Source organism: Phymastichus coffea, unplaced genomic scaffold (genome assembly GCF_024137745.1).
Source record: "Phymastichus coffea isolate CEN01 unplaced genomic scaffold, Cenicafe_Pcof_1.1 PCOF00044, whole genome shotgun sequence".
Lineage (NCBI taxonomy): Eukaryota > Metazoa > Arthropoda > Insecta > Hymenoptera > Eulophidae > Phymastichus > Phymastichus coffea.
The window spans coordinates 414,341-441,581 of record NW_026706855.1 but is presented as its reverse complement, the minus strand read 5'-3'; the positions used below and the strand labels follow the sequence as shown (position 1 = coordinate 441,581).

The following is a 27,241-nucleotide window of genomic DNA, read 5'->3' as shown; positions in this document are numbered from 1 at the left end:
CCTATATTTTAAGACATTTTATTGCATTAGTGAACATAATCAGGTACAATCTACATTGAGCTATGATTTCTACAGAGTATGAAAAGAAATGTAAAATGTAACTTATTTAAATATATAAAATTTATTACGTAATGCAATTGTTATAATTTAATGAAATAATCACGAAGAATACAATTTACTTTATATTGAGACACAACTCTCCGAAAGCGCGTGATTTTTCTGAGCATAATCATACATAATAAATAAGTATCTAAGCTATTCTGTAAATTAGTAACTAATCTACTGGTGGGTCAATGCGGTATAAATATTACAAAATATTTTTACCATATTTTACATATTTTTGAATGTTCGTTCAGCGATGGATCTATTTTCTACTCTTGGCTGTGGAAAAATACTTGAAAATATAATTTTTTCTTCGTAGTAGGTTGACGCGTTCAAAACGCGATGCAAAGTGACAATACATTTACACGTAATACATTAGTAAAAAGAAACTAAGATATAAAAAATAATCGTAGACGTACATATGTAGGCAAGCTTTTCAAAGGAAACTATCGGTCCCGTTTGAAATCACACGTACGCCAGGTTGAGTCAAGCGCCACGTGTGAAAATCAAACGTTTTGCGTACAAAACGGGAAGGAATGAAGGGAGGAGCGATGCGATTACATGTGTGCGTATCGTAGTCAAGAATGCAAAGACGTCGTCGTCGCCTCGAGCACAATGGTGATGACGATGATGAAGGAGAAATAAGAGAAGTAGGAGGAGTTTCAGGCAGACTGCACTCCCTTCCTGGTAAGCCGGTGGAGCTGCAAAATAACGGACGCGAATCATTCCACTGTGTGTTCGTGTGTGTGGGTTTTTTTCTCTCATTCTACAGGCCGCCCCGTCCACTGTCTATGTACTCGAAACGCTGTGGGGCAGAGATAATTGCGCTGCTTCAGTTTTGCTCCAGAGACTATTTGTTTTAACGTTTTTTCTTTTCTCTACATAGATCCCAAATATCTCTTTGCTCGATATAATCTACAAGGAGGATGTGCGAGAAACAGATTGAATTGGACTACTTCCAAGTGCACTTTATGACTAAGTACGTGTTTATATCTTACTTCGACACTTTTATTTTGCACGCTAACCGCTAGAGAGGTTCGCCCGTTAATGTATCTGAAAAAATGGCACATAAAAAGTCACGTTTCGTCGGAGAAGATGTACATAAAATCGACTACCACGGCGATAATACAAAAAAAAACATGCTCGTATGGCAAAAAGTAATCGCGGTTCGCGTAAATATGAAAGACGCGATAGCGTGACTTTATTTCCACAGCAATTAGCACGGATTGAATCGCGTTGGAGTACACGATACCGCTGCGAAACGTTATATTTTATTCATCGAATTAATGTTGAAATGCCGCGATAATCGGCAGAGAAGAGAAAGAATCGCATTACTAGTGACCACTGGCGATTCGCCAAGAGAAGAGATCGAAAATAAAAATCCACGGCGAACGCGAAAGCGAAAGAAAACAAGGCCTACCTCCTTCTCTTCGGTAGCAACTGTGGCGTAAGATCTCGACGATTCGGTTTCTTTGGCAGGTCCGATGGCGTGGGTGTAGATGAGAGCGCCAGCGACACCGCCGAGTATCGGACCGACCCAGTACAGCCAATGGTCGTCGAATACGCCTTCGATGACCGCTGCGCCCAAAGCTCGAGCGGGGTTCATGCCCGTGGACGTTCGTGGGATCTGAAAAGCGGCAACCGCGATATCAGCCGCACTCGCGAGTGGACAGCGGGTCGAGGCGCGTGGGCTTCCGTCTGTCGCGATAGCTTTGCAGGGCTATCGACTCGCCGCCGCGCACGCGTCCAGAAGGACCGGCCGGTCGGCGCGAGGCGTCCCACGCGTGGCGTGGTTCGCACGGCAGGACGACGGACCGGCCCGCGCGCGCGCGCGCCTATCGCGAGCCTGGCAAGGAGCTACTCACGCCGATGATGTGGCACATGGTGACGGTGAGTCCGATGATGAGCGGCGCGAGTGGCTTGCTCTCGGGCTTGCCGGGATCGGTAGCGCCGCAGACGACCAGCACGAGGATCAGCGCCATGATCAGCTCGACGACGAAGCCTTGCACGGGCTCGGTGTCGTTGTTCAGCTTGACGGCGCCGAGGAGCGCTTGCTTGCCCGACGCCGTGACGGCGCGCAAGATCGCCGAGCCGGCTATCGCGCCCGCCGACTGCGCGACCACGTACAGGATCGCTCGTATCACCGGAATCTGCAACGCGAGACTCGCCGTTATCGCGGCCAGGGGCGAGGCATGCGCGTGGACAGCCACAGCTGGGGGGGGGGGGGCACTTGCCTTGCCAATGGCGAGCATCCCGCACGTGACGGCCGGGTTGACGTGGCCGCCGGACACGTGGCCCATGAACTGCACGGCCGCCGCGACGGCCAGCCCGAAGGACACGCTAATGGTGAGCGTCTGGTCGCCGCCGTTCATCACTGCGCCGCAGCCGAAGAAATTGAGAAACAGCGTGCCCAGGAACTCGGCCAGCAGAGCCCTCGCCAGGTTCGACTTCTTGTCCGTCACCTCCTGGATGCCCAGCGTCGTCCGGAAGCTCGCCATCTGTCGCCGCGCGTGTCAGTAGTCGTCGTCGTCGTCGTCGTCGCCCGAGAGCCGCCGCGCGGCTTCGCAGCCTTCGAAAGCTCGCGCTTGCCGCGCATCCCGAGCGCACCCCGCGCTCTCGCTCGCGCGAATCGGCGCGCAGCTGCGTGACACGCTTTCCTCGCGGCGTCGCGCGCGACACAGCTGCCAACACCTGCGGCGCGTTATCGCCGAGCGTTATCGCGACGACGAGGCGCGTTGCGTAAGGCGCTCGCGCTCGGCTCCCCGTCACCCCCGTGCGTTCCGAGCGAGAGAACGAGGCGAGTCGCGCGCACCGATTGCCGAGCAGACTCGCCTGCGTTCGCTTCTCGTCGACGCGTGGAAGAGCCTCCAGCGGCGGTGCGTGGCCGAGGCGAGCGCGTTACGAGAGTCGTCCGACGCGCGACGCCGCTCGGGCGCAGCGATTACGTCGGATTCCGACGTAATGCGCGGCCGAGCCGGCGCCGATTACGAACGTATTTCTCGCGGGAGGAAATCCGAAAAGTGGTGCCTCGAGCGGCCAATCGAGTCATTCGGATCGATGCGAAGACCGGAGGAGGATGCGCCTGGTTAACGCTCGACTGACTTGCGCGAGGTCGCTCGCGTTCCTCGTGCAGCTCGGACTACTCCGGACTACTTGGATCCGTGTCGGGGGCAACGCCGGCGCGGCCTGACTGTTTACCTAAGCGGCTCATCACCGCGACTTTCGACCAGTCAACGATCGGTGTTTCGCGAGAGAGAGGGACAATGCGAGCCGCGTTCTTACGATGCATCGAAACTCCCGTTAAAGTCGCCGCGGCTTCCCTTCCTCAGCGAGAGCGACAGTCCGTAGAACAGCCCACGGTACGTACGGCAGGCTGGTATTGTGCGTCGCCGCGCGCACCGCGACTCCCCCGCATCTCGCCCGTCGTCTTGTGCGCTCTCTCTCTCTCTCTCTCTCTCTCTCTCTCTCTCTCTTTCTCGACCTCGATCTAAATTCGCGCGCGCGCGCTCTGCTCTCGCGCGGGCTTGGGAACCGCTAAACGAGTCGAGCGTGGGTGGCTGATTCCAATCGGCTCCGTGTGCCTCAACCCTTCGAGATCTCGTCGGGAAATCTCCGCTGACATAGACCAAGCGCTCGAGCGATCGGCTCGTTTTCGCACGGCGCTCTTCATCTACGTTCCGTTCACTTTCCGAACACTGCCGAGACAACGTGTCCGTTCGCCCACGAGAGCCGAGAGATAACTGGCGCGATCGACACGCGCAATTGCTCAACGCGATAAGTGCAAAGACGACAGCGGCGACGCGCGCGACGCACCGAAATTGCCACGGTGTAATTATTACGGCACTCGCGGATAGCAGACTGCTCGCTCGTCCGGCGCATCGCTCTCGCTGTGTCGATTTATAGTCGGCACACGTAAGCCTGGAAAATATGCCGTCTCTCGGGGCGATGCGGTGCTGATGCCGCGCCTCCGGTCGCTTTGTCTTCCCACGCGCGCCCGCGCGATATCGTTGGGACGACCGGTCGAATAGTACCGATCTTTCGCCCGCGGAAACTTCGGCATGGAAAAGAGGCCTTTTACGTCGTCTCTCGCGCGCTCGCTATTCGAAAAATCCCAACACCCCTTTTGCTTATATATGGCCAGAGGCCGTACGTTCTACTTTTGCTCGATGCAACGAGTGAAAGAGAGAGAGAGAGAGAGAGGGAGGGAGAGAGGGAGAGAGTGAGAGAGAGATGTTTTTGTCCGATTAGGTATGTTCGATGGGAAACCGGTGTACGCTCGTTCTACTTTTTCGGTGGCGATCGTCGCGAGCGCGTCTGCATTGATCATCCCGTCCTTTTCCATTTACAAATAATTGCGAACGAATCGCACGGAGCTCGCGGTCGTTAAAGTGCGCTGAACGGCGCGAGAGAGGCGCGGGATCTCCGTTTCACTGCCAAGCCGGACGATCGGTTCGAGAATTACGGGCGTTCGCGGAAAATCAATTGGGTCGCACCTCGGAAATCACCACTCTCTACATTTTTTGCCGTTGTTCCATTCTTTTTTTCTCTTTCTTTCTTTCTTTCTTTCGTTCTTTTTTGTTATTTTACGGAAAGCGTACGGACGTTTCAAGGATGCCACGCTGTCGCTTCGTTGCGCTTTTCTCCGTCTCACGATTCCACTGGAGGTTCGCCGTACAGGGTGCCGACGGACGGGGCAGCTCGTCGCGAGATCCTCCTCGCCATTGGCTGCCACGTCGGGTAAGCAGGTCTCGCTCGAGCTTGCGTAACGCTGCGCTGTCTCGAGGGCGGACGGGCGGGCCGCTGGCTTCGCACGCGCGAGTCGAGCCGCGACGATTAGCCAGGCGCCATCGATGGAGTCGCGACGCGAACGACGCCGTCGGGCGAAACCACGAGATATACTCACTTTTCTCCTCTTTCGTTGCTTCGCTTGCGAGGGAGAACGACGCGCGAGGTGCCTCGCACTGTGTGGCCTGTCGGAAGGGACGCGCGAACTCGAGGCACTCCGCGAACGGACTGAGCCGCGCTATAGCCCCAGCGAATCTCATATAGGTGTGTATAAGCGGCGCTGCTCTCCGTGAGCGCGCGCGCGCGCGCGCGCGAGAGAGAGAGAGAGGCTCGCGAGCCGTAGCGCGCGTTGCGCTTTGCTGACTTCCTTGATGCTCTTCGGCCACCTGCGTCCACCGTCCTCCCTGCACCGTGGGCGCGTTTTTTCCCGTCCACGAGCTGCTCGCCGAGGCGCGCGCGTCGCGCGGTAGCACTCGCCCGTTACTTTCGACGCTGGAATTTCGGCAGCGAGATATCGTTTTGCCGTTTCGGCGGCGACGCCTTATCGCTCGGTTGCTCCAGTAACCCAATCTCTCAGCCTTCTCCCGTAGTATCGCCTCGCCGCCCGCGTTCGAGATAATGTGCGAATACGAAATTTCGAGCTCGCTCGCGTCGCGCACTCGAAATTCCAGCGCGTCTCTCGGTGTTCCCTCCGAGCGATGCGGCCAGCGGCGCTTCTCGCCGAGGTGGACCTTGCCGGCCGCGCGAGCGCCTCGTCGTGCGATTTTCGTTAACGGATCGGGGACGAGAGCACTCGATTCCCTCGGGTCCGCCCGGGCAAGGAAAAACGCCGCGGCAAACAGAGAGGAGGGGAGAGCCCGGCCAGACGGAGCTCGCGGCTCGCGACCGGATAATGCGAGACAACTTTATAGGCACGCCTCGCCGTACCCGACTCGATCTACTTCTTGCGCGCGCTGCTCGCGAGTTATTCAATCCAGTCCAGTCTGAGAGAGAGAGAGAGAGAGAGAGAGAGAGAGAGAGAGGCGCTCTCGTGCCTATTTTTGTAAAGTCGCGACAGAATGGTGCAGAAAAAAAGAGAAACCAACTTGTATTGGTAATTGCGCGTACTTCGCAGTTCTCCACTGCATCTACTTCGGAAACGTCATTAATGTTTTTCATTTTCTTCTTGCTGCCTGTCGATCAACAGCAGCGCGCGATCACTCGAGTAGTCGGATCCTTTTTTTTTCTTCTTCGTCCTCTGCGACACGCAGTTAGGTCTTTTGAACAATGGTCACGAAGTTGCTTGCCGATATCATTGGTACCACTGCCGAGTTTTCAGGTCGCTTTGAGTAACTATTAAACTGACCGTTACAGCTTGCGAATGATTTCATAGTCGAAGTCGATTACGTGCATTTCATAATGAAGCTCGAACACGTCTGATGCTAATTGTGCGTTTCTACGAGTGGCAATTATAAGCCTCTACGGCGTTCCCTTTCTGAACGTTGCGGCGCGCGTTAATCGGCCGATGTATCCACAAGCTATTCTATGAAAATTAAATGAATCAGCTACGCGACGACCTCGCATTTTACAAGGATTCGGAATACAGGACGCAGCGGCGTTCGAAGCGAGCTGCATTGTTTGCCAACGAAAGCAGAAAGGAAAAAACCACGCGCACAAATCGGGCCTCAAGCGAAGATCTGCCGTGACGCGGCTTCGCCTTCGGCCGGGATTTTCTTTTTTTCTTTTTCGAAAAATCCCAACAATGCCGAAATAACGTTTTTCGCTCGCGCGACGTTATCTCGAGTAAACAGAAACGTAAACGTTTTATCGGCTATCGCAACAAAGCCTTCAAGGCCTAGAAATTATTGTCGTTGCGTATAAATAAGCCTGGCGAGAGAAAGCCTTCGCCACTCCGTGGTAGCGATGCGATAAAGCGCAGCGCTCGAGACCAAACGATTGACCGGCGCTTTTGAAAAGCTCCACATAATGAATCAAAAATAACCGCGACGTCGGCGTCGAGCAATAATAGCCTGTGCGCGCGGCGACGGCGGAACGCGCGCTGCGTCTCTAGCTTGTACACGCGTAATTAATACGCGTCACGACGCGGTGCGTGCGCAGAGAGAGAGAGAGAGAAGAAACTGTCACTTTCCGAGCGAAGCCCCCCCATTGTGCAGACACCGTGTCATTTTTTTCAAGTGTAAATCGTCGGGCAGCCGCTCCTTGCGGCGAAGAAATTACGATTCGCTTGCTTCAAAGGATGCAACGCGTTGCGAGATGGCGTACGAGATTTTCGCCAACTCTTGGCAGAGACGCCTCGAGTGGGCTCGACGAGCGACTTGTTTGCGCAGCTAGCGGAAGAAATTAGCTTGAACGCGTCAATCGTTCGCGCGGTATTTCAGCTCTCTGTCGTTCCATTCGAGTGGTGACGGCCGGCTCGGTCTGGCAGCGCACGTCTCCGTCGGCACAATCGGGGTGGACGAATGAAGAAAAGAAAGAAAGACGAAAATCCGACGGTGGGCTGGCCTCGCAACGCGTTCACTCGGCTATTTGTCGTGCAAAGGAGCCAAGGAGAGAGAGAGAGAGAGAAAGAAGCGACGCCTCCGCGTGTTCCACGAAGCGCCCGCTGCAAACAGCCAGCAACAACGCAACGACAACAACAACAAAAAAAGAATGGAAAAAAAAAAGGAAAAGGAAGAACCGGTTGAACACCGTTACGCCGCCGTGAGTCGGATCCATAGGTATATAGCGAGGCTGCCGCTGGCGTAGCTGGCCCCTTTCCCCCGCGGAAAAGAGAAAGAAGGCCCTTCGCTTCGAGGAGGAAGGTCTCCTCGCGCGCGCCGCCGCGCGCGACGATCGTGTTTATAAGGTCATGGACTCGTGGGCACGATCGCGTCACCGCGACCTCAGCCTTTGTTTTTAGATCGCTCTCGCGACGTGCCAGGGAGGATGCCCTATTACGCCGGCCAATTTACATGCTCCCCGCGCTGAAATATGTAGGCGCGGAGGACAAAGAGTCTTGCGCTCGGAAGAGTTCCGCGTCGGCTCGCGAAGCGATACAATGGAGGATTCGCTGGTTTCCCATGGCGCTACGTGCATTTCTCCGATCGACGGAGGTCCGATTCGAGCGGAGCGCACCACGCGAAAAAACCAAGTGGAAGAAAGCGTCGCACCGCGCGTTTCGGAATATGCGGGAAACGAGGCGATCCGAGCGCCCGATAACGCGCCAGAGCCGTCATCGCCGACGAAGGCTCGCTCTGCGCGGACCGATCGTCGGCGATCGGCCAATCGGGCCCGAGCCGTGGCTCGTGTCGACCGTGCACGCGAGACAGCCGTGCCGGTTGCTCGGTCGTCAGGCGCCCGGGCAGTCGCTCGTCGATTAGCGCTCAATTGGCGCGCGGGCGCCAACTGGTCGGGGACACGATTTCCTACTTTCGCGAGCGGCTGAGCCGAGCGTGGCGCTGCTCGCAGGTGAGAGGCGCAGGCTCGCGCGCGAGTTCACCGCCGACGCGGTGCACGCGCGCCTCATCGATCGACGTGCGGGCACATCGGAAGCCATTTCACGGGGATGACTCGCTTCCTCTGTACTTTCGCGATATCGCGCGCCTCGCGAGGCACTCCAGTGAAAATTGATGGCGATGGTCCGCGAAACGCTTACGGAAATAGCTCCGCTCGGTCGGCCCTGCCTCGAGCGTCAAAGCGGCCCATCAGCGTCGATCTGCAACCGAAATCTCTCACGGACGCCTAATCGAGACAGAGCGAGAAGCTCCTCCTCGATGCCTCTCTCTCTCTCTCTCGCTTTTTCTCACTCGCACACGACATCAAAATAAATTAGCTGTCCCGTTAGATCCTATAAACGTCCGTCCGTCGCCCATCGATCTGCGTCGGAAAATGAACGAGCCTCGGCGCTCCTTATCGCTCGACTTCGTGGCTCTGCCTTGGATCAGCGCCTCTGCGGCTTCTCGTCGCAAACAGGTCGATTTGCGCTCGCGCCAACAACTCGAAGCTCAATGGCTATTGACCGTGTAACGCCAAGTCGAAGGAGGATAGCCGCGATCGACGGAGCAACAGCGAGATAATGTTCGACAAGCTTCGTAATCCCGAGATTTCCCGGCCAGGGCAGCTGCGACTGCGTAAGCTCGCTTGACGGCGATTGCCGGTATTCTAGAAACACTCGATTTATTTCCGATACTCTTTTCTTTGAATGATATAAATAAGAATAGGAGAGGAAGCCAAACTGCGCGACTGGAACAAATCACGCAGATGATATCGTCCATTGCCGTATAAAATTAATTGCTCGACGAATTTACAACGCCGCAAGGCAAGTAAACCGCCTATATGCTTCCTTATCTTTCGCCTTGCAACGGATCCAACTGACGATATACATGACAGAGATCACGCACACTTGCTCGTAGATCGTGCCCTTATCCTTTCCAGTCCAACGCCAGTGGGGAAATAAAGGCAAGAGCAGAGGATGCGGAGAAAGAATGCCGTATTTCGAGCGACACCGATTCTACCCTCAAGGGGTTGCTCACTTTCGTGCACGAACGCGATCCATAGCCACTGCCCTGTTAATAAAGCCGAGGACTGCCGCGGCGAGTGACACGATAGCTCGAAAGAACGCGAAAGGGACATTAATCTAGAATCAGCCGCGGCGATGCGGCTTAATGGAGAGGCCGCGCTACTTCGGGAGCAGAAGCGCGATTGCGATTACGAGAACGCGAGACGTTGGAACGAGGCGCGGCCAAATTGCCCATATATCTCGCGGTGGCGCGCCCGCGCGACTTCGTCGGCTCGGAAGTGGCGAGACGGCCTCGCGAACGACGGAGGCGCCACGGCCTACGATTCGCCCGTCGTCATCGAGCGAATCGACGAAGTCGGTATCGAAGCGACGGAATACCCCAACGCGGCCCCGCGGTGTCGAGGTCGAGGGGCGCGCGCGCGCGACGACGACGACGAAGGTTAGCTCGACCGCGAAAATTCGTTCGCCAGCTGGACGACGACCAACCAGATGGCCCGTCCGCTGTTTTACGAGCAACTACATGTACAGTTACGCGACAGGTTACGCGCGGTGCTCGCATGTTCGACGGCGCAATCGAGATCGCCCGTGCGAGCGTGCGACGCACGGAAGTGCAAACCGCGACGATACTTTGACGAGCCAGCGCGAAACGCCAAATGCGCGCGTCCTTCGCGGCGCGGCCCGGACGAATTTCGACGCGAAGAGTGGCGATCCGTCGTTCGGCGATCGATGCGAGCGCGACCAAGTGGCGGACGCGCGCCGGGACGACGGCGAGATCGGTAAGGGCGCTGTCGCCGTTGTCGCGCTCCGGCGCGAGCAGCGCGCGTTCCCGGGGCGGAGGATGCAACGGTCCGCGAGCCGAGCGTCCATTGGTCGGCGCGCTGCCGGCGAAGGGCTCGCGAGTGGGTATGGCCCAGCGAGCCGAGCGGCCGCGCGCCACCAGTCTGCGCTCGCTGGCGGCGCGGCCGACTCCCACGCGACAACGCCAGCTCTGGCTCGACTTTGCCACCGACAGCCCGGTCAGTGCTGCCAACGGCTTCAAGGTCAGTTGGCTGCTCGCAGCATCCTCGTCGGCTCGCATCCTCCACGTCGGTGTGGCGGCGACCAGCCCCCCGACGACGCTCGGCGACATAGAGAACGAGGTGGGTACCACCGCGAGCGCGTTCGCCACGAATTTTCGCGCGCGATCGCTCGTCGCGACGAAAGCGAGCCCGGCGAGAGGAGGGTGAGCCGCATTCGTCCCGGGAGTCGCGAGCCCTTGGCCCGGCGAGGCATGCGTGCGTCGTCCTGCTGGCCAACATCTCGTCCGGGGAATCTTCGCGTACACGCGCGCGCAGTGGAGAGGAGGCACGGAATTTCGGAGCTCACCTCGCTTTCGCTGCACTTGATCGTTGTCTCTCGGCGCACGGAAGACGAACCCGTTGACCTCGGCGCGCACTAGGCCACTAGCTCTCGTGCTTCTTTGCCCAATCGTTTTTTCCTTTTTTTTTCTTTTTTTTTCTGTTTTTTTTTTTTTTTTCAAGATTCTTTATCGCTTTATAATTGCGTTGTTTGTGCTCGTACGGTGCGCATCGAAGTCGTCTCGTGCATCGACTACAAGAACGCGCGCCGCTTGCATGTCGAATTGACGCTTCGTTTCATCTGAATTATTGACAGCGGCTCCGTGCGCGATCGGTTGAAAGAAGAGCGGCGACCTTGTGACACGATTGTTCAGCTTCGTCCGTGATTTCATATGTATCGTCGCGGAGCTTCCGTGCGGGCTGTTAATCGATGATTGCTATTTGACGCAGCCGGTACCGCTGGGGAGTAGCATGAACGTGTCCACGGTCTTCCCGGAGGACTACCCCGTGCACCACCAAGAGCAGAGTGGCGAGCAGCGGCCGCAGGATCCCGGCCAGGAGCAAGCTAACGGACAGGCGCGGCAGAGTGCATCGCGTGAGTCGTGCCAACCCCCGCTGGATACCTGCGATCGCGCGCATGCGATCGCTCGGAGAGCGCGTTTCGAGCGTCCGCGCGCGCTTAGTCACAGCGACGTCGTGCGCGCCGCTCTGCTCATCCGTGTACGCGATACGTGTACGTCGAATAATTGTTGGTATCGCGATCGAACGTGCGCGCGGAGGAAACAAGCGGCTATTATCCGAGTCGCGGACGCGTCAGCCGAGTTTAATTCCCGAGCGAAACAAAAAATTGCTCTTCGACGTGGAAATTTTTCCATCGCTCCAAGTGGCGCGTGGATGCGAGAAGGAAAGCGTGCCGGGGATCGATCGGCACGAACCGACGCGACTCCTTGAACAAATTTGCACCCCCTATGCAATTTCATTCCTGGCCACGCGTCAATTCAATTTTCAACGCGGCCGATCTTATCGCGTCCAAGGAGTACGAAAGCAATTTTCCAGCTTTCATCGCGAGGTCGAGTATTACAGGCGGAGGAAGGGTCGCAATCGTCGTTGATCGAAAGAACCGCCATCTTCGATTGGTCGTCCTAAGCGCGACGAATCGGCGTTCTCGCGGAAGCAGCTCTCGCGGTTTAGGTCGCGCGCGGTGAGCTGACCAAACGAGACTCGGCCTAATCGCGCCTCGGCGATCTCGTTGCGCCGCGATAATTGCACACGCCGCGCGCGTCGCGGATAACGCGAGCGAGCGAAACAAAAGGACCTTGCGATATGCATCCCAAGGCGTCCGGAAGAACAATGGATAACTTTAATCGCGCGGGAGCCGCCTCCCTCTTCGCTCCTTCTTTTTTTCTTCTTTTCCATTTCGAGTAGCCTCTTTTTACGGTCTCGCCGTTCGTTACGGATTGCGGCTTTGTGCGTATCCTGCCTTTCCCGGCGCGAACCCCGTAAACGCCGCTTTCCTTCTTTTCTTCGTCGTACAATTAGATCTCGAATAATCAGGCAAGTCGCGTTGCGAGAAGATTGAAAACCGAGAGAAAGAACGTTTCTCCGACAGCCAAATGATAATGAAAAGGCAGGAGCTTTCGACGCGCTCGCCTAATGGCAAAAGGAAATGAAGCCGAAGGATGAAAACGAGAAACCAAATCGATCGACGGACGACAATTTTCCGCGAAACCGCCTTGCCTTTTTGTTTTTCACCAGACTAATCTCCCCTGCCACGCCAATAATTGCGATGCACTCGGGAGTTACGCCTTCGCGAATAGCAGGGATGATGTAATGAGATTGTAATGAGATAATAATGCGAGACTATTGTGCTTATTCCAGCAGCGTGATGCATCGCGAGACGCGCCGAAGGAGTTGCGGGTAGCGGTGGAGTAAAACTGAAAAAGAAATAAAACGTAAGCGTGTTCGTGAACTTGACTCGACCTATGACTGAGCTTCGGAAATTCCAGATCGCTCAAAGTCGATTGTCTCGCAAGATGTTAAGCTGCTCGTTAAATTGCTTCCGACGACTTGCTTTTTTTGTCCTTGTTTCTTTAATTCCTACAAAGTGCCTATCCATTTCCGTCGCTGTTTTATATCGCCTCGCGCACGCAAACGTGGCAGTTTTCTCTGATTATTTCCGCATTTCTTTCGTCCGCGCATAAAGAAAAATGTCTAACGTGCACTTTGCAAGCACAGCCGCGGACAACGTCAATCACAGGTTGCTCTAAGAAAATCAACGCTACATTTGCATAATTGATGCGCGGAGGCTATTTCCTACTTGTACTTTGCTGAGCTTCCTTACACCTTGTCGGCCCCCTACGCGCGTTCCACGGTGGCAGCGAATGCGATGTAGCGGCCCTTGCTAGAGACGATCCCATAACTGTTTGCATAACGAATGCGATCGAGTGCGCGAGGTAAGCGTGCCGTGCATTTCGCTTCCTCGCGCGCTCGGAACACTTATCTTACGTCACGGTGCTTCCCGCTTTCGTTATCGAAACGATTGCGGTTACTCGCGCGCGCGCATTTTTTTCCCCACCACCATTTGCGCTTTGAAAAATCTTCGGGACACTCCTGATTCGAGCGAGAGGCTTACGCGAAGTCGCGCAGAACCAATGAACATTGACATTTTCTTATTATTGCCCATATCAGCGTCGAACACAATGAATTACGCAAGTGGCATGCGAGGTCCTTCCAGAAAATTCACACGGCGGACTACATGAGCGACGACAAGACCGTGAAGTAGGACATGGAAACCTTGACTATCTGCAAGAGATAACGCGGTGGCTTGGGCGTGAGCAATGCTCGACAAACTGAAATTACCAATTACCGCGGCGAAGTTCTCCAAGCCCAGGATGTAGAGTTTGCCCGCGGTCAGGTGGCACGGCTTCTGGCTCCTCAGTATCACGAGCTTCATTAGCTTCCTGCACTCGTCGCTGACCGCCTCGCCGTACCACTCGGTGGCGTAGCTGCAACGAGCGACCAGATCCGTAAAGTCAGGCGGACGACCAGATCCGTAAAGTTGGCCGCGAAGCGCGCTCGTCGCACCATGACTTGTACACGAGCCAGCCGTGGTCGGTGATCTTCTGACCCGGCCAGTTGTAGTAGAACAAATGGACGATCTCCCCCAAAGCGAACATCAAGAAGCGCAGCATCTGTCCCAACTGGTTTTTGTTGGCTATTACCTGGCGACAGACATTCCACGCTCATTCGATGCGCGCTTTGTCGTCGTTACGTTATAGGTATAGAAATCTGCGAGTCTGACTTGAAATCCAGTCAACGTCAGCGGTAGCATCGCGCAAGCAATCGACAGTAAATTCAAAGCCGAAAAGGCCGACTCTATTATCGCCACGGACCTGCCGATCATCGTAAAACGTCAACAAAATTCATTTGTCGCGCAGCCCATACTACGCTCGATCGCGGAAATACTGCGATACCGAACTCCAGGACGTATTTGTGCAGGAGGATAGTCTCGACCCAGTTGCCATAGACCACGTCCTTGTATTCCCTGCGCGCCGTGTCCAATCGTTTGGCCCTGGGCTGCCCACGGTCGATAGTGCCTCGCATTATCCTGCACCTGGAACGACAGTCGGTGCGTCACCGCCATCGGGCGACAACGAGAGGCGCGTAAAGTCGACTACTCACGTGACGACGTTGAACAGAGCGCAGGCGTGATACGCCAGAGCGAAGTACAGGGTGTCGAAGCCAATGATGAAGACTATCGCCGTCATGTCGACTGCCATCCCGTGGATTATGACGAAGAAATTGCTGTTGTCGAGCTTCTCGTTCAGAAACGTCGTGAGCCTCGGCTGGCCTTGCAAGCGCGTCTGGTTCGCAGCCAAAGGGAACAGTACGTCGGCAACGTGCAGCGTCAACGGTAACGTACTGTAGGCCGCCACCGCTGTGTACATGTAAGCTGGGCAGTCTACTGGTTAACGCGCGCATCCTGACTCGCGGGACGTTGTTCGATTCCGCACTGGACGTACCTGTGTACAGCGTATTGATCTTGTAAGCTTTCGCGGAGTACTCGCGGATCACCTCGATCTCTTCGCCTTCGAAGGTGCGAAAGTCTCGTTGGACCATGTCCAAAACCGCTCTGATCTGCTTGTCGTGAAAGTGATGGTCAAGAGCGTTAAACGGGTAGCTCGCCGAGCAACGTTAGCGTTATTTACGTACGAACCTTGCGTGTCTTCATAGCGCAGAATATATTTTTGAACGCGAATTGCGCGTAGAACAGCAGCGACGGCAAGCCCAGGATTATCATCCCGAAGTCGTTGCGTAATTGGTAGAGCTTGAGGAACTGAAAAAAATGATTTATCGGGCTGTCAGAGGTTTCCCCGTTCGCGCGATCGGCCGTCGCGGAAGACGCACTTGCGGCAGGATTACGGTAGAACAAAGTAACGCCATGAGAGTCGAATTAATCACTCTGTTGATTGTCTCTTGATGAGGCCATTGCCCGCAAAATCTCAAGTATCTGTTGCAGCGCACGTAGTAAATGCTCTCCAGTGCGTCCATCGCGAACGCTTTCCGTCCTGCTCGACTCCTGATCTTCGATTGACGGATCGACGCGCCGTTTCTATCTCCCCTCTATCCGCGCGTTTTCGTTGCATCAATAATTCCTCCCGTTTCGAGGTGCTCGAGGTGGTCGAGGTGGTCGAGCTGCACGCTATTCAAACTTATGTAGCCTCGGCTCATTTGCATACTTGATCGGGGTGTATCTTAGCCCGCTTGTTGCATACTTTTTATGCGCGTCCCCTCGCGTGTTGCTAGGTTTCTATTGTTGTGCCCATATTCGTACGCCGCTTATCGCGGAAAGCTTTCGATGCCGTTACTTTGCTCTCTGGCGTATAAAAGTCTTGCGTTTGTCGATTGATAATCCAAAGGAGAACGTCGACATTGATTTTCCCGAATCTGTTGCTTTCGAGCCAAAGAACGTCTCGCGAGGTACGCAACCGAATTACCGTTATTTTGCGCAATATTAGCTGAAAATCCATTCGATTCCCTATTCTACGAAGCTCATGGTACAACTCGATAGCTGGCGCGTTGAAATTCAATCATTCGAATGTTGCGCGAATTAGCTTGGACCTACGTCCCAAACTATTTGTCGGTCGAAACTTGCCGCTCGTGCCAGAATCATACGAAGAAGCACGCGTAACGCGTTGTTGCGCGTGTTTCCTTTTTCCGCGCATCTTGCGCAGATTCATAAATCAAGTTGCGTGTGGTTTGCGATGACGAGAGTCGTGCCCAAGGCGTCGAGACTGCACCTAGCGATTTCTCGTGCGTTCACGTGTGCAATCCTCGTCCACGATTGATCTACTTGAATTGCTGAAACGAAGCCTGCGCCATTGCCGATGCAGCTAAAGACAGCCGTGAACCAAGAAGCGCCAAGCAGCTCAACCAATCAATCGACGTACGTTGATTCGCGGTTCCTTGAACTCGACTCCAGAGCACCGCGATTACGCAAGAGAACGAACTTGACGTAACGCGCAGCTGTGATCTTGGCGCGAGCTCTTTTCGCCGAGCGCGCACCTGCTAACGCTTCCCGCAGAACAATAACGTCCTTGGGACCGCTCCATTTCAAGACTAACGATAATCGTGGCTCTCTTCTTCGGCGCGTATTACGGATCGATCTCTCTTCTGGCGGCTTTCGATGTTCAAATGGCATGGCGAGCGCGCAATCTTGCATTTAACGTCTGGGAAGCGACAAATGCGAGATGAAAAAGTAAAGTCGGCGAGCGGCAAACTTGGAGCATAGATGAGGCTCCATGATAAGGTGCCGTGAAAATCACCGAATCTCGGAAGCGCTTCCTCTGCACGCGTTCGCTCTCGGCCAGAGCGACGGAGCTGCGGGCGGCTCCTAAAGATCCTAAAGCTCCTAAAGCTCCCACTGCGCCATTCTCGCGGCGCCGAAAGCCGCGCTTTCACCCGAGTCAGCTCTAGCCGCGAAGCTCGTCGCTGCGTCCTCTCGTCCGCTCGGAGATTCGGAGAGCAGCAGTCCTCGCCGCGGCTCCCCGCGAGCGGGAGATACACGGTATTGCGCCGCGAGGCAGCGCGGCCGCGGTGATTTTCGGAGGCGCGCCCGCGTCGACCTTGAATCGGCGAGCGCGCACGACGTGCCGTATCTCGTCGCTCGTCGGCCGGCCGCGGCGCGTCGCGGAATTCCGACGAGCGAGTCACGCGACGCCGATCGCGCCGCGCCGCTCGACTCCTATTTGCGATTGTCCGGCCGGTCCGGCATGAGCGTGCTCCGGACATACGTCGAGGTCCCTCTCTTGTTAACGCGTCGTCGCGCGGCCCGCCGTAAAAGAATTTATCGCGTCAGGTGCGGCTGATAAGGAGGCTGCCGCTGCAACGCGCGAGCGAGAGATCGACAATGTAATGTTTGGGCAATTAAAATATCTGGCTCTGTCGTTGTGCTCGTGAGTGTGCTACGCGCGCGCCATCGCGAGAGCGAGAGAGGGGAAAAGGGAGCGTGCAGATCGAGGGCACGCGGTCTGTTTATAAAGTATAGTTGAACGTTTTTCTTTACGGCAATTTTGCGTCGTTAGCAGCAGCAGCAAAAAAAAAAAATACAAAATAAAATTTCAAAAGGCGACTATTTTTTTATCCGTCAAGCAAATTAAAAGTCAAACGTGTATGTTTCGTCGGCGAAAGTGTTTGGGAAGTTTCGCCGAGTCGATGTGCATATCGAGTCGAGGGAATAGGGAATAAGGCTCAATCAGCGCAGCAGCGCGGGGAGAAGAATCGTCGATTATTCGCCAGGAGCGCCGGCAATGATCGAAAGTCGGTCAATACGTGCAAGCCGCGCGCGCGAGCTCACGGCCGTTTGGCAGATCTGTACTTTCTATGGCGAGCGCGAGAGCGAGAAAAAGATGACGACGATGGCGACGACGACGACGAAGAAGAAGAAGAAGAAGAAGAAGAAGAAAGATCGGCTGTATCCGGACGGACGGATCGACGAGCGAAAGAAGAGCGAGAGAGCGCTCAATGGGAAGTGATTGCGTCGCGATCGCGACTGTCGCGTGCGCGACGCGCCATCGTCCGCGACTATTCGACGCGATTTATCTCCGAGGTTTGATCGGAGAACCGTGGCAATTACGAATTTTGCAACGATCTCACACCTCTGTGGGAGAAAGAGCGTTCGACTCATCGACCGGACGCCCGCGAAGGACGGGACGCGCGTGCCTTCGAATTTCGTGACCAGGAAGACCCACCTGCTTTTCACATCGCCTAACTTTCCTAGGCCTAATTTCTCGTCGAATTATTTGTCTCATCGTATTTCATAAGGCAAAATATGAAATACCCTGCCCGTTAATTGTCGTTCAATTTCTTGCTCCGCGTAAACTTTGCCAAAAACACTTGTTTACCTATGATTCGTATGTTTAGAATGTTTTTGTCGCGCATTGAGCTGGTAACGCGAAACCGATGTTTTTTCTTCTCGTTCTTGCAATTCAATTTGTTACGTCAATTACCACTGACGTTAGAAAGATTTCCACACATATTCATTGCTATTATCACCCGAGAGAAGTTCTTTTTTTTCTTCTTTTTGCGTCAATTACCATCAGGAGGAAGATACCAACTGCAATTTAGAGAGACGCGTTGGTATTTGGAAGTAGCGGAAGATTACTCGAATTGCCGGAACGTGGAACCGATTACAGAACTGCACTAAGCGAGCAGATTTTTCAGCGTTCACGTAGATCTACGCTTCGCCCAACTTCTCCATATTTGAATGCCCGACAAAGATTTATTACTATGTGGCTTTTTTTTCTTTTGTCAAGCTTGGATTTTCTTTATCTAAAATACTTGTCACTGCCGGGAATAATTATAGATTACGAATGCAAAGTTTGCATAGGTGGTACAATGCTGTTGTAAAAGATTGACGCTCTTCCCGATACAACCGATAGATACATATAATATTCGGGGACTATTTATCTAGACAATGAAAATTGATCAGCATTAGCCGACCACTAGTCATCGATACATTCTTTTTAATTCCAACTGTGTCAAATACACAGTTTCGGATCAATGGGATTAGTCAATCGGGACAGACAAGCACCATCATCTGATCTCGTTACCTTGCTCACCTATTCAAAGGAACCAAGAGCTGTGACCCATTTAAACCGAAACGACAATAGAACTTCGCAAATCCACTAACCTCTCCTCTACCGAGCGTAACATTACGAAAAGCTACCATATTACCTAACACCGAAATTCATAAATCTCAAGTTTATCCCGCGCATGAGTCAGCGGGAGAGAGGTTCATTTATTTCCGTTGGTTCGCTAAAGAGCGCGCGCAATTTCTCGAGCAGGGCACTTCAAGTTCGCCTCGGCACTTGTAACAATTTGGCTCGCTAGATTCGGTTTACCTTCGGCATAAGCCTATAATTTCGCTCTCTCGCCGATTGATACAACCATAGCCTTGATGCTTTTCTGAAAAATCGCAACTACGCCGTGATCCTTGCTGGTGCATTTGTTTTTTGGAACTAAGCCCGAGTTCCCTCTCCTTTTTTCTTTCTTTTCTCTCTTGCCGTGTGATTCATTGCGTCTTACGGGCGCCCGACAAGGAGATCGATTCCACGGAATCTCCCTCCCGGCGTTATCGGCGGTTCGTCGCGCACAAGTCTCTGTGGCTTTGCTAGCGAGGATCCGTTTTTACGAGCGTTGCTAACGAATTCAACTTTTCAATGCTCGAGTACGAATAATCGCGTTGACCGCGCGTCAGACTCGTTTGCTAACATAGGACCGAACTTCACCCCAGGCGAAGCTGAAATTCGCTCAGTTCCGCGTATGTTCAGACGATGAACCGCGAGCGATCGTCAATATTTGCGTCGACGATTGAATTTCGAGTACATCTCGCTGAAAGTCAACTTGCACGTCCGCGCGTTGAGTCGAGCGCGAGCGAACGCACGGTAGTGCTGATCTGCCGGCGAAAATCCGCGTGCAAGGCACCCCCTCCCCCAGCGGGCGACACGTGCCGAATCGTAGGCAGATGCTGTACACATCGCGGAGATATACAGATACGTTTGACAGTCCTTGGGCACTTGAGCTCTCTCGCCGCGCGTACATAGGACGTGTACGCGCTGCCGCGGCCGGGCGGTTAACAGGTGGGGGAGCGCGAGCGCAAGCCGCGATATAACCGCGAAACTCGGCTCTCGCGAGCTCAATAGTTAAGCTTCGCTCTTCGCAACAAGATTATTGTCAAATATACGGACCTTACGCCTCCCGGCCGATCGCTCCCCATTCGTACGCAGATCACGCAGTGAAGCGAGCACCAAGTGCGAGCGACGATGAGTAAATCGTGGAAGGGTTTGTGTCCTTTTGTATCTCTCTCTCTCTCTCTCTCTCTCTCTCTCTCTCTCTCTCTTTGTGTTTTTACATTTGCGATGTGTAATTGTCCATTTTTCTGTGTCGATTGTTGAACAATTTTTTGTGAGAAAAAAATGCGAGTTCGGTAGTTACACACGGTAATAAAAAAGGAGTAACCTTATTCGCCCGAAAGAGTTTTTTTTTAAAGAAAGAAAAAAAAAACAAGAAACATTAAGTTTTAATCGTAAAAACGCCATGAAAGAGCCGAACGGAATAAGAGACAGTTGAAAAACAATGTACCAATGAGCGTTTAATTACAATTGCAAATGCGCGCAGGCTCACGCCGGTGCTGATAAAAAAAAGCGCGAAGAATCGGCGGAAAAGAACGTCTCGTAACTGTTGGAGCTTTGATCGCGCGCGACACGCGCGCGAGGAGGCGAGTCGCACGGCGGGCGGGGGGAGTTACGAAATTACGCTGAACTTAATTGCAGCCCCGCCGAGCGCTCAATTATTTCTTTTTTCTCTCCAAATCTCGTAATCTCGAGGAAAAATTTGTGAAAGCACTACTGTGCGACGCGTCGGGCGCTTGCCCAAACATTAACGCTGCCTCTATCTTATCGAGCTCGGCACCGTTTGCCGCGCGGTGTTTGTTTACGGGCCGCTCGAACTACGCGCGCACACTTGAGTCAACCAAGGAGCTCGATCGTATCCGAGGAGCCGCGTAACATTATTGCCAGTTTGCTTGGCCATATGAATCAGCCGTCGCCACCGAAGGCAGTCGATAGACGAAAATATCGCGCGCGAGCCCGCGTGCAATTGTATGTGTGTCACCTGCGATACGACTACGCCGAAGCGAGGCGACGACAAAAAAAAAAAGAAGTCAGCAGTAGTGTCAATTATCAGTCATTAACGGATGACAATTTCGGTCGAGGATCGACCTTAACCCGATCAACGCGCATCCACCCAGATTTTTCCTTTTTTTCCGTTGTTGTCGTTCTTTCGCTGTAACATAAAAGTCTCTTTTATCTGTTTTTTCTCAACTGCAAACTGCTCTCGCGTATGTGCGTGTGTTTGTGTGCGTGTTTTAATTCCGATTGCGTTAGAAAATGATGGTTTTTCTCCGGCTCATACGTTTCCCAGACATTTTACGTATTTTAACGATGCCTATTTGCTTTAAAACAAATGTTGATTATGGTATTTTGAAAATCATCCGAGACTTTAATTAGTCTGCTCATCACCTGTAAAGTATACAGGACAAACTCAAGTTAGATAGTTGATGAACGTATGCTTGGTTAGAACGAAGCTTTACATTACTTCGCAAGAGTATTTTCAGCCACTCGTCATGATGTGCGTATTTCCCGTAAAATCGTTCTATATTTTACAAAAACGCGATGTATATCAACAAAGGCGGCGTCCTCCGCAAAGTGCACGATCATTTGCACTGTGCACTCATTCGTTACGCCGCTGTGAAGTATTGTATTCAGATTCACATGAAAGAGTGAGTAAAAAAAAACACACACAGACACACAGGAGCGCATTGACTGATCGGAAAAAGTTTGTTCGTTGCACCGCCGATCGGATGTTCGTTTCTTTGTCCGACCGTGCGGACGACGAAATAAGAAAAAGGACGAAATAGAACGAGCCGCAAGCTTGCGCGACGCGCGGGACAATCGGCACGAGCGAATTGTCGCCATTACGATAAGGGGCCGCGGGAAATCGCTCGGCCATTGATCATTCGTTTTAGAGCCGCGCCGCACAATCGACTTCTCGGCTCTACTACCGTCGCCCGACGCTTGTGGCGCTCACTCTCATTCTTCGCTCTCCTTTACGAAATATATCGTACCCGCGGCGCAACTTATGCAATGTTGGTTTCGTCAATTTACGACCGTTTGAAGAGTCGGAAATAATTTGCGGCGTAGGAGTCGCGTAAAAAGGAAAAAGAATAGGAATGGAAGAAGGAACGTCGATTGAATGCGCAATGCGTTATTAATGTTGAACGCGCCTGAAACAGACACGTTTGCAAATTACAATGATAGTGCTTGATAGATGGGTAGGGGGGTTGCCAATGCGGAAAACTACGTATCACGAGGGAGTTCGCTGGCCAAAAGGACGCGAGAATGGGCGGGATACATTTTCATGAGCCGCTGAACTGAAAATGATATATTTTAAAATTTAATTTATGTGCTTTCGCACGTTCGCGTAAAGTGAACCCTTCGCGATTGCTTACCGAACATTACTCGTGTTGCGTCAAGCGCAAAGTTATTATTACTTCTGGGAACTTTCGGAACTCCAACAAAGTTCAAGGTTCGTTGCAAAACTGTCGGGTCTTTCTTTCGGCGGCTTCTGTTCTTTCTAGATTCTTGCCCGATTAAAATACACCGCCTTTAGCGGGCATTTCGGTTGCGCAACCTTTGGAATAAGTTGAAAATGTATAATTTGACGGTTGATAAGTCATTTCGTTCCGTTCGCGTGGCGCAGCGCGAGGCGACGCTCGTTACGTAGCGCTCTTTGCAAGAATATCCCGGAGTGGCGCGCGTCGCTTGCAGTGCGCGCTCGAGCTGCAATCGGCGATAGCTTAGCGCGCGAAGGTACGTTGCCGTGGCGATTGACTTTGACGCGATTTTCTGCGCAGGTGCCAAGGACTGGGTGGGCCTCGACGAGGTGACGAAGGTTGGCTTCCTGGTGCCGCTCTTCGCTGAGGCCCTGGGCACGTGTCTGCTGGTGATAATCGGCTGCGCGTCGTGCATCGCTTGGGACGCAGCGCCCAGTGTCTTGCACATCGGACTCACTTTTGGACTCGCAGTCGCCAGTCTTGCCCACGTGAGTCGACACTTGCACATCGCGAAGCTCGGATTAGAAAGTCACGAGCAATCGAAAATCAATATTGAAAACATCGCGACGTTGTAAATCCATGGAATCTTCATCTTGCAAAAGCATAAAAAATATGATTATTATTAGTTAATTCGTGAATCGGACGAGTCGTTCGTACGTAATACAATTCTGATTGCGCGCCCGTGTGATCAAGGTCGATTGCGAAACGTTTAAGCGTCGAGAGGATCCGTGTGTGCATCTGAAAAGGACGTGGGGTCAAGCAATCGAGGCCTACTCGCAGAAAGGTGAAAATGTATTCGCCAGCGACTGGGTTCTGTCGACAAAGAGAGCAGAAACGCGTGTCCACGAGCTACCGGAGCTGAAAGCGCACCGTCCGCTATCGATCGTCGTCGGTCGCCGTCGGGATCGAATTCGACGAGCAGCCTTTCGAAATGAGACGAGCGATCGATCGACGAGACCGATGAAAACTCGCGCTCGAGCTCGAGTTGCGTCACAAGCGAAGTCGCGAGCGACGAAGAAACGAGAAAACGAGCATCGGGGGGCGCCCGACTTCGCGTGCTTCCTCGCGCGAACCGCGGTACAATAGGAGAGCGTTGCGTCAGAGTCGCGGGTCGACTCGAGCGACAAAAAGGCCGCGACTGGCCCGAGGGATAAAAAGCGACGGCGCGCCGCCGCGCTGCGAAAGGCCCAAATTTGGCGTCGCGCGCGTCCTCGGGTAGGCACGAATCATTTCTCTCGCTAGGAAAAGAAAGGAGAGACCGTCCACGCCTCGTTGTACGTTGCACCGGCGAATCGCGCGCCGCTGCTTCCGTCCCAACTGTACTGGCGGGCTTTGATCCGATCGTGAGATGGGTGCGCGACAGACCGACGACGGATGGACGGACGCATCGGCTCCCGAGCTTGTTTTGCACCGAACCAAATGCATTCGCATTTTCGGTCCGATGATTTTCCGCTGCGCGGAGATTTGCACGGGAGCGATTTTGTCAAGCGGTCGCTCGATCGAGTCGCCGTGTCATTAAAGGTGCTGCTGACGTTTCGGGCGGATTTCATAATATCCGTAGCTCAACGTTTTATCATTAGATCGGGGATCGTTGTTAGCGCTAAATGATGCAAATTTCGATAGCTAGCTTTCCTCGGAAATTGAGGAGAAAACGATTGCGCCGATTCGTCCTTTTACTGTACGGCTTGTGGCGAGTACGCGCGAGGTGAATTTGACTGGCGAAGGTTGGGCAATTATTCATCAAAAATAACAATCCTCATCGGCTGTAATAAAGGCAAAATTACCTTGCGAATCGTTGCACAACGTACTCTCGGCCCAATTACGCTGTTCGTTAAACGGATCTTGGGTGTCGCGCTCTTAAGGCGCGTATAAAATAATACACTCGAGTCGGACTGTCGGGCATTAAATGCACATTAGACGCGCGATATTCAAAGCGATGGTTTTTAGGTCACGCGGGCCGCTCTCGTTCGAATATCCAGCTGCGGGCACTCTCTGAGCGATCGCAACTGCGAATCATTCTTTAAATATTCCTCTTTCGCTCGGATGCGCGATCCCGAGCGACGCTTGGAATTTCATAATCGGACTCGCGTGTTCCCACGATACCGAACGCCGCCTCGACTCGGCGGCTGCGCGCGAAAACCAATCGGCTGAATTTCCGATCGGGCGACGGAATTGGACCGATTACCGCAATTATAACGATCGAGAGGCGCGGACGGCGTTGCGAAACCTCGCGCGGGATTTCGCCACCTCGATCCCCGCGATCCTACCGATCCGGCGTTCGGTGCTGCGCGCGGGTTCGTCCGCGGCGGCGAGAGCGAGCGAGACAAAAGCTCCGGCGCCGCGGGGCAAAGGCCGCGAGACCGCAGGTCCGACGCGGCGACGAGTGCGCGCGCGGGTCCCTCACCTACATGCGCCGGCCGCGACGCCGCGGGCCATCGCCGCCTCGAGATGCAGCTCGGCCGAGCGGACCCTTCTCGCGCCGGTTGGCCGAGGCTCGGTCGGGGGGATCGAGCAGCAGCAGCAGCAGCAGCAGCAGCAGCAGTGCCTTCCTGGCCGGCCCCGTCTCGCGAGAAGGAAAACGAGCCGCGCGCTTATACGGTCAAGGTGAGTCGAGGGTATCGAGAGCAGAGAGAGAGAGAGAGCGACTAGAGTGATGTCGCCTGCGGCTGATTGCAACAGCGCCTTTCCGTCGCACCCCGCGGGCGAGCGGCCTTATTTTACCCTTCGCGAATTCAGTTTAGAGCACCGACGAAAGACACGGATGTGGGACGCGGGGACAAGGTCGGGGGAAGGCTCGTCGCTCGTCGGCGCCCGCGCGACCTTCGACTTTTCGCCGCGCGAGATTGCGCGACAGGAAGATCGGTAGGAGGGATCGACGATCGCCGCGACTCCCTCGTCGACAACGAGCCAGTCGAAGTGCGACGAGTCGACGCGAGAGAGGAGTGGAGAGGAGAGCGAGAAAAAGGACAGCAGAAGCCGCGACATAATGCAGCGGTAGTCGGCTTCCCGCGAATGAGTCATCTTTCTCGGTGGCTCCCGTAGGCACTCCGCTGATCCACAGCCTCGGGCCGCCTGAGCGAATTCAACGGAGCTCTCTTTTTCGAGCGCCAAGCCGTCGAGCCGCTCCAGACAATTGTGCAATACGCTTCGCGTTAGCATGTGTAACAAACGAGCGCCCAAACGAAAGCCCAAACGAAAGCCTCGTGGCGGATTTTGCAATCGGACGTCGTCCTGTTTCATCGGCGCACTGCTCCGCTGACGATCGTTCTGTTTGGCAGGTGTTGGGGCCAGTTTCGGGATGCCACGTGAATCCCGCGGTGACGCTGGGCCTCCTTGTCAGTGGCAACTGCACCATACTCAAATCTATCTGCTACATCGTGTGCCAATGCTGCGGTGCTGTCGCCGGCTCGGCTATTCTCAAAGTAAGCTCGTACTCGCCACTTCGACAATGTCGCTCGATCATTTGCGAGAAACAATCGTTAATCTATTCGCGACTTTTTAAGCGATAATATGATTTTCATGTGATCGTGCAATATCGCTGGTCAATATTTTTTCCGATTGAAGAGCTAATGATCGCAGATTACGCCTTGGATTTCATAGCGTTTTATAATTCAATGTAAATAAAAATGACAGGCGGTTATTGTCTGAACAATTTAGTTGTTATCGAAGATAATGTAGATGTAAAGATAATGTAAGAATGGATAAAATGTTATTACGATTGGAAAATCATTTTGACAGGCCGCGTTGCCGGACAAGGCCAGTCAGCAAGGCTTGGGCATGACGCTCCTCGGCAACAACGCGAGCTCCGGCCAGGGCGTCCTGATCGAAGCGATCGTGACTTTCCTGTTGGTGCTCGTGGTGCACGGGGTGACCGATCCGAAGCGCGAGGACTGCCGCGGCTGGGCTCCCATGGCGATCGGACTGACCATCAGCGTGTCTCACTTGGCGGTGGTTCCCCTCACCGGGAGCAGCATGAACCCAGCGAGAAGTCTGGGCCCGGCCGCGATCGTCGGTCTCTGGACCGACCAGTGGATCTACTGGGTCGGCCCGATCGTCGGCGGCCTCGTCGCCGGGGCGCTCTACAAAACCAGCCTCCGAGCCAAGAGCAAGGACGACGAGGAGGCCTCGTACAATTTCTGAGCCGATCGCCCTCGGGAGCTCGGAAACTCTAGTCAGAGCCACTTTCCTCGGCCGCGTGCCCTCGGCTCTTACGCGCGCTGTCGATTCGAGATCGCGCCGCGTCTCAACGGCTCAACGTCCGCATCGTGGCGATTTTTATGTGTACGCTTCGGCATCGAAATTCCGAAACTGACGTACGACGCGCGACGGACCTTTACGCTCCGTGCATTGGTAATTTATGCTTTTTAATGCTGGTGCAGCTCTTTCGAAATTTCCCAATTTTCCGATACAAGACGACTCAAGCTGAAGCGATATTTCTCAATCCGCTCATCATTGCTTTGGCCGATGTCTTTGTCACGTTTATGTGTACTCGAGTAGTTGTGTCGTATCATTAAAAGATCTTTTTGTAGTTTTCCTGATATGCGCTCTTATGAGTCTCGATAACATAGTTCTCTACAAATTAATATTAGTATATATCATTGTAGATTGAAAATGATCGTTGTAATAACAATTTTTATCGGTAGCAGGTCTACTCTGTAAATAATTTTAGTTACCGACAATTATCTTTTAACCAAGAAAGTTGATGATATTATACTGTATTTTAATTGTTAGAGTGTTATACATATTGTATGCTAATGAAAAATGTATTACTTTTAGCTTAAGTGTTGGAATAATATAGAAATTTGCACGTTTTATTTGTGTGCATTTCCGTTGGAATTCACTTTG

The 27,241-nt window shown here is 53.5% G+C and overlaps 3 protein-coding genes across 9 annotated transcripts; 1 reads left to right on the top strand and 2 right to left on the bottom strand.

Moving 5' to 3' along the window:
* Positions 1-114: 114 nt before the first annotated feature.
* On the bottom strand, positions 115-10,885 carry LOC131664476 (aquaporin-like). 7 transcript variants are annotated; one of them, XM_058935608.1, is made up of 6 exons: positions 5,006-5,852; positions 2,337-2,600; positions 1,968-2,252; positions 1,523-1,729; positions 1,101-1,155; positions 120-907 (listed from the first exon to the last, which is right to left on the bottom strand). In XM_058935608.1, the coding sequence occupies exons 2-5, from the start codon at positions 2,598-2,600 to the stop codon at positions 1,147-1,149; spliced, it is 765 nt and encodes a 254-aa protein (XP_058791591.1). In that variant the 5' UTR covers positions 5,006-5,852; the 3' UTR covers positions 120-907; positions 1,101-1,146. The 7 variants fall into 7 exon arrangements, with proteins under 7 accessions (XP_058791587.1, XP_058791591.1, XP_058791592.1 ...); XM_058935609.1 differs by having other exon boundaries at positions 120-803; XM_058935607.1 differs by having other exon boundaries at positions 877-1,017.
* On the top strand, positions 10,276-27,241 carry LOC131664474 (aquaporin AQPAn.G-like). The gene is made up of 5 exons (XM_058935601.1): positions 10,276-10,524; positions 11,173-11,338; positions 22,694-22,884; positions 25,675-25,818; positions 26,135-27,241. Exons 1-5 carry the CDS (start codon positions 10,291-10,293, stop codon positions 26,534-26,536), a joined length of 1,137 nt encoding a protein of 378 aa, XP_058791584.1. The 5' UTR covers positions 10,276-10,290; the 3' UTR covers positions 26,537-27,241.
* On the bottom strand, positions 11,243-15,293 carry LOC131664475 (uncharacterized). The gene is made up of 9 exons (XM_058935602.1): positions 15,130-15,293; positions 14,939-15,058; positions 14,745-14,859; positions 14,404-14,674; positions 14,201-14,335; positions 14,024-14,114; positions 13,807-13,943; positions 13,589-13,727; positions 11,243-13,524 (listed from the first exon to the last, which is right to left on the bottom strand). The coding sequence occupies exons 1-9, from the start codon at positions 15,271-15,273 to the stop codon at positions 13,474-13,476; spliced, it is 1,203 nt and encodes a 400-aa protein (XP_058791585.1). The 5' UTR covers positions 15,274-15,293; the 3' UTR covers positions 11,243-13,473.

Bases quoted from the DNA above. Each gene is read 5' to 3' on its own strand.
- LOC131664476 (XM_058935606.1), bottom strand. From the start codon at position 2,600: ATGGCGAGCTTCCGGACGACGCTGGGCATCCAGGAGGTGACGGACAAG. The intron at 2,253-2,336 runs GCAAGTGCCCCC...CTCGCGTTGCAG, and splicing joins GGATGCTCGCCATTGGCAAG to ATTCCGGTGATACGAGCGAT. The intron at 1,730-1,967 runs GTGAGTAGCTCC...GCCGCTTTTCAG, and splicing joins CCATGTGCCACATCATCGGC to ATCCCACGAACGTCCACGGG.
- LOC131664474 (XM_058935601.1), top strand. From the start codon at position 10,291: ATGGCCCAGCGAGCCGAGCGGCCGCGCGCCACCAGTCTGCGCTCGCTG. The intron at 11,339-22,693 runs TGGATACCTGCG...CGATTTTCTGCG, and splicing joins TGAGTCGTGCCAACCCCCGC to CAGGTGCCAAGGACTGGGTG. The intron at 25,819-26,134 runs GTAAGCTCGTAC...TCATTTTGACAG, and splicing joins CCGGCTCGGCTATTCTCAAA to GCCGCGTTGCCGGACAAGGC.
- LOC131664475 (XM_058935602.1), bottom strand. From the start codon at position 15,273: ATGGACGCACTGGAGAGCATTTACTACGTGCGCTGCAACAGATACTTG. The intron at 15,059-15,129 runs GTGCGTCTTCCG...CATTTTTTTCAG, and splicing joins CTACCGTAATCCTGCCGCAA to TTCCTCAAGCTCTACCAATT. The intron at 14,860-14,938 runs GTTCGTACGTAA...CACGACAAGCAG, and splicing joins GCGCTATGAAGACACGCAAG to ATCAGAGCGGTTTTGGACAT.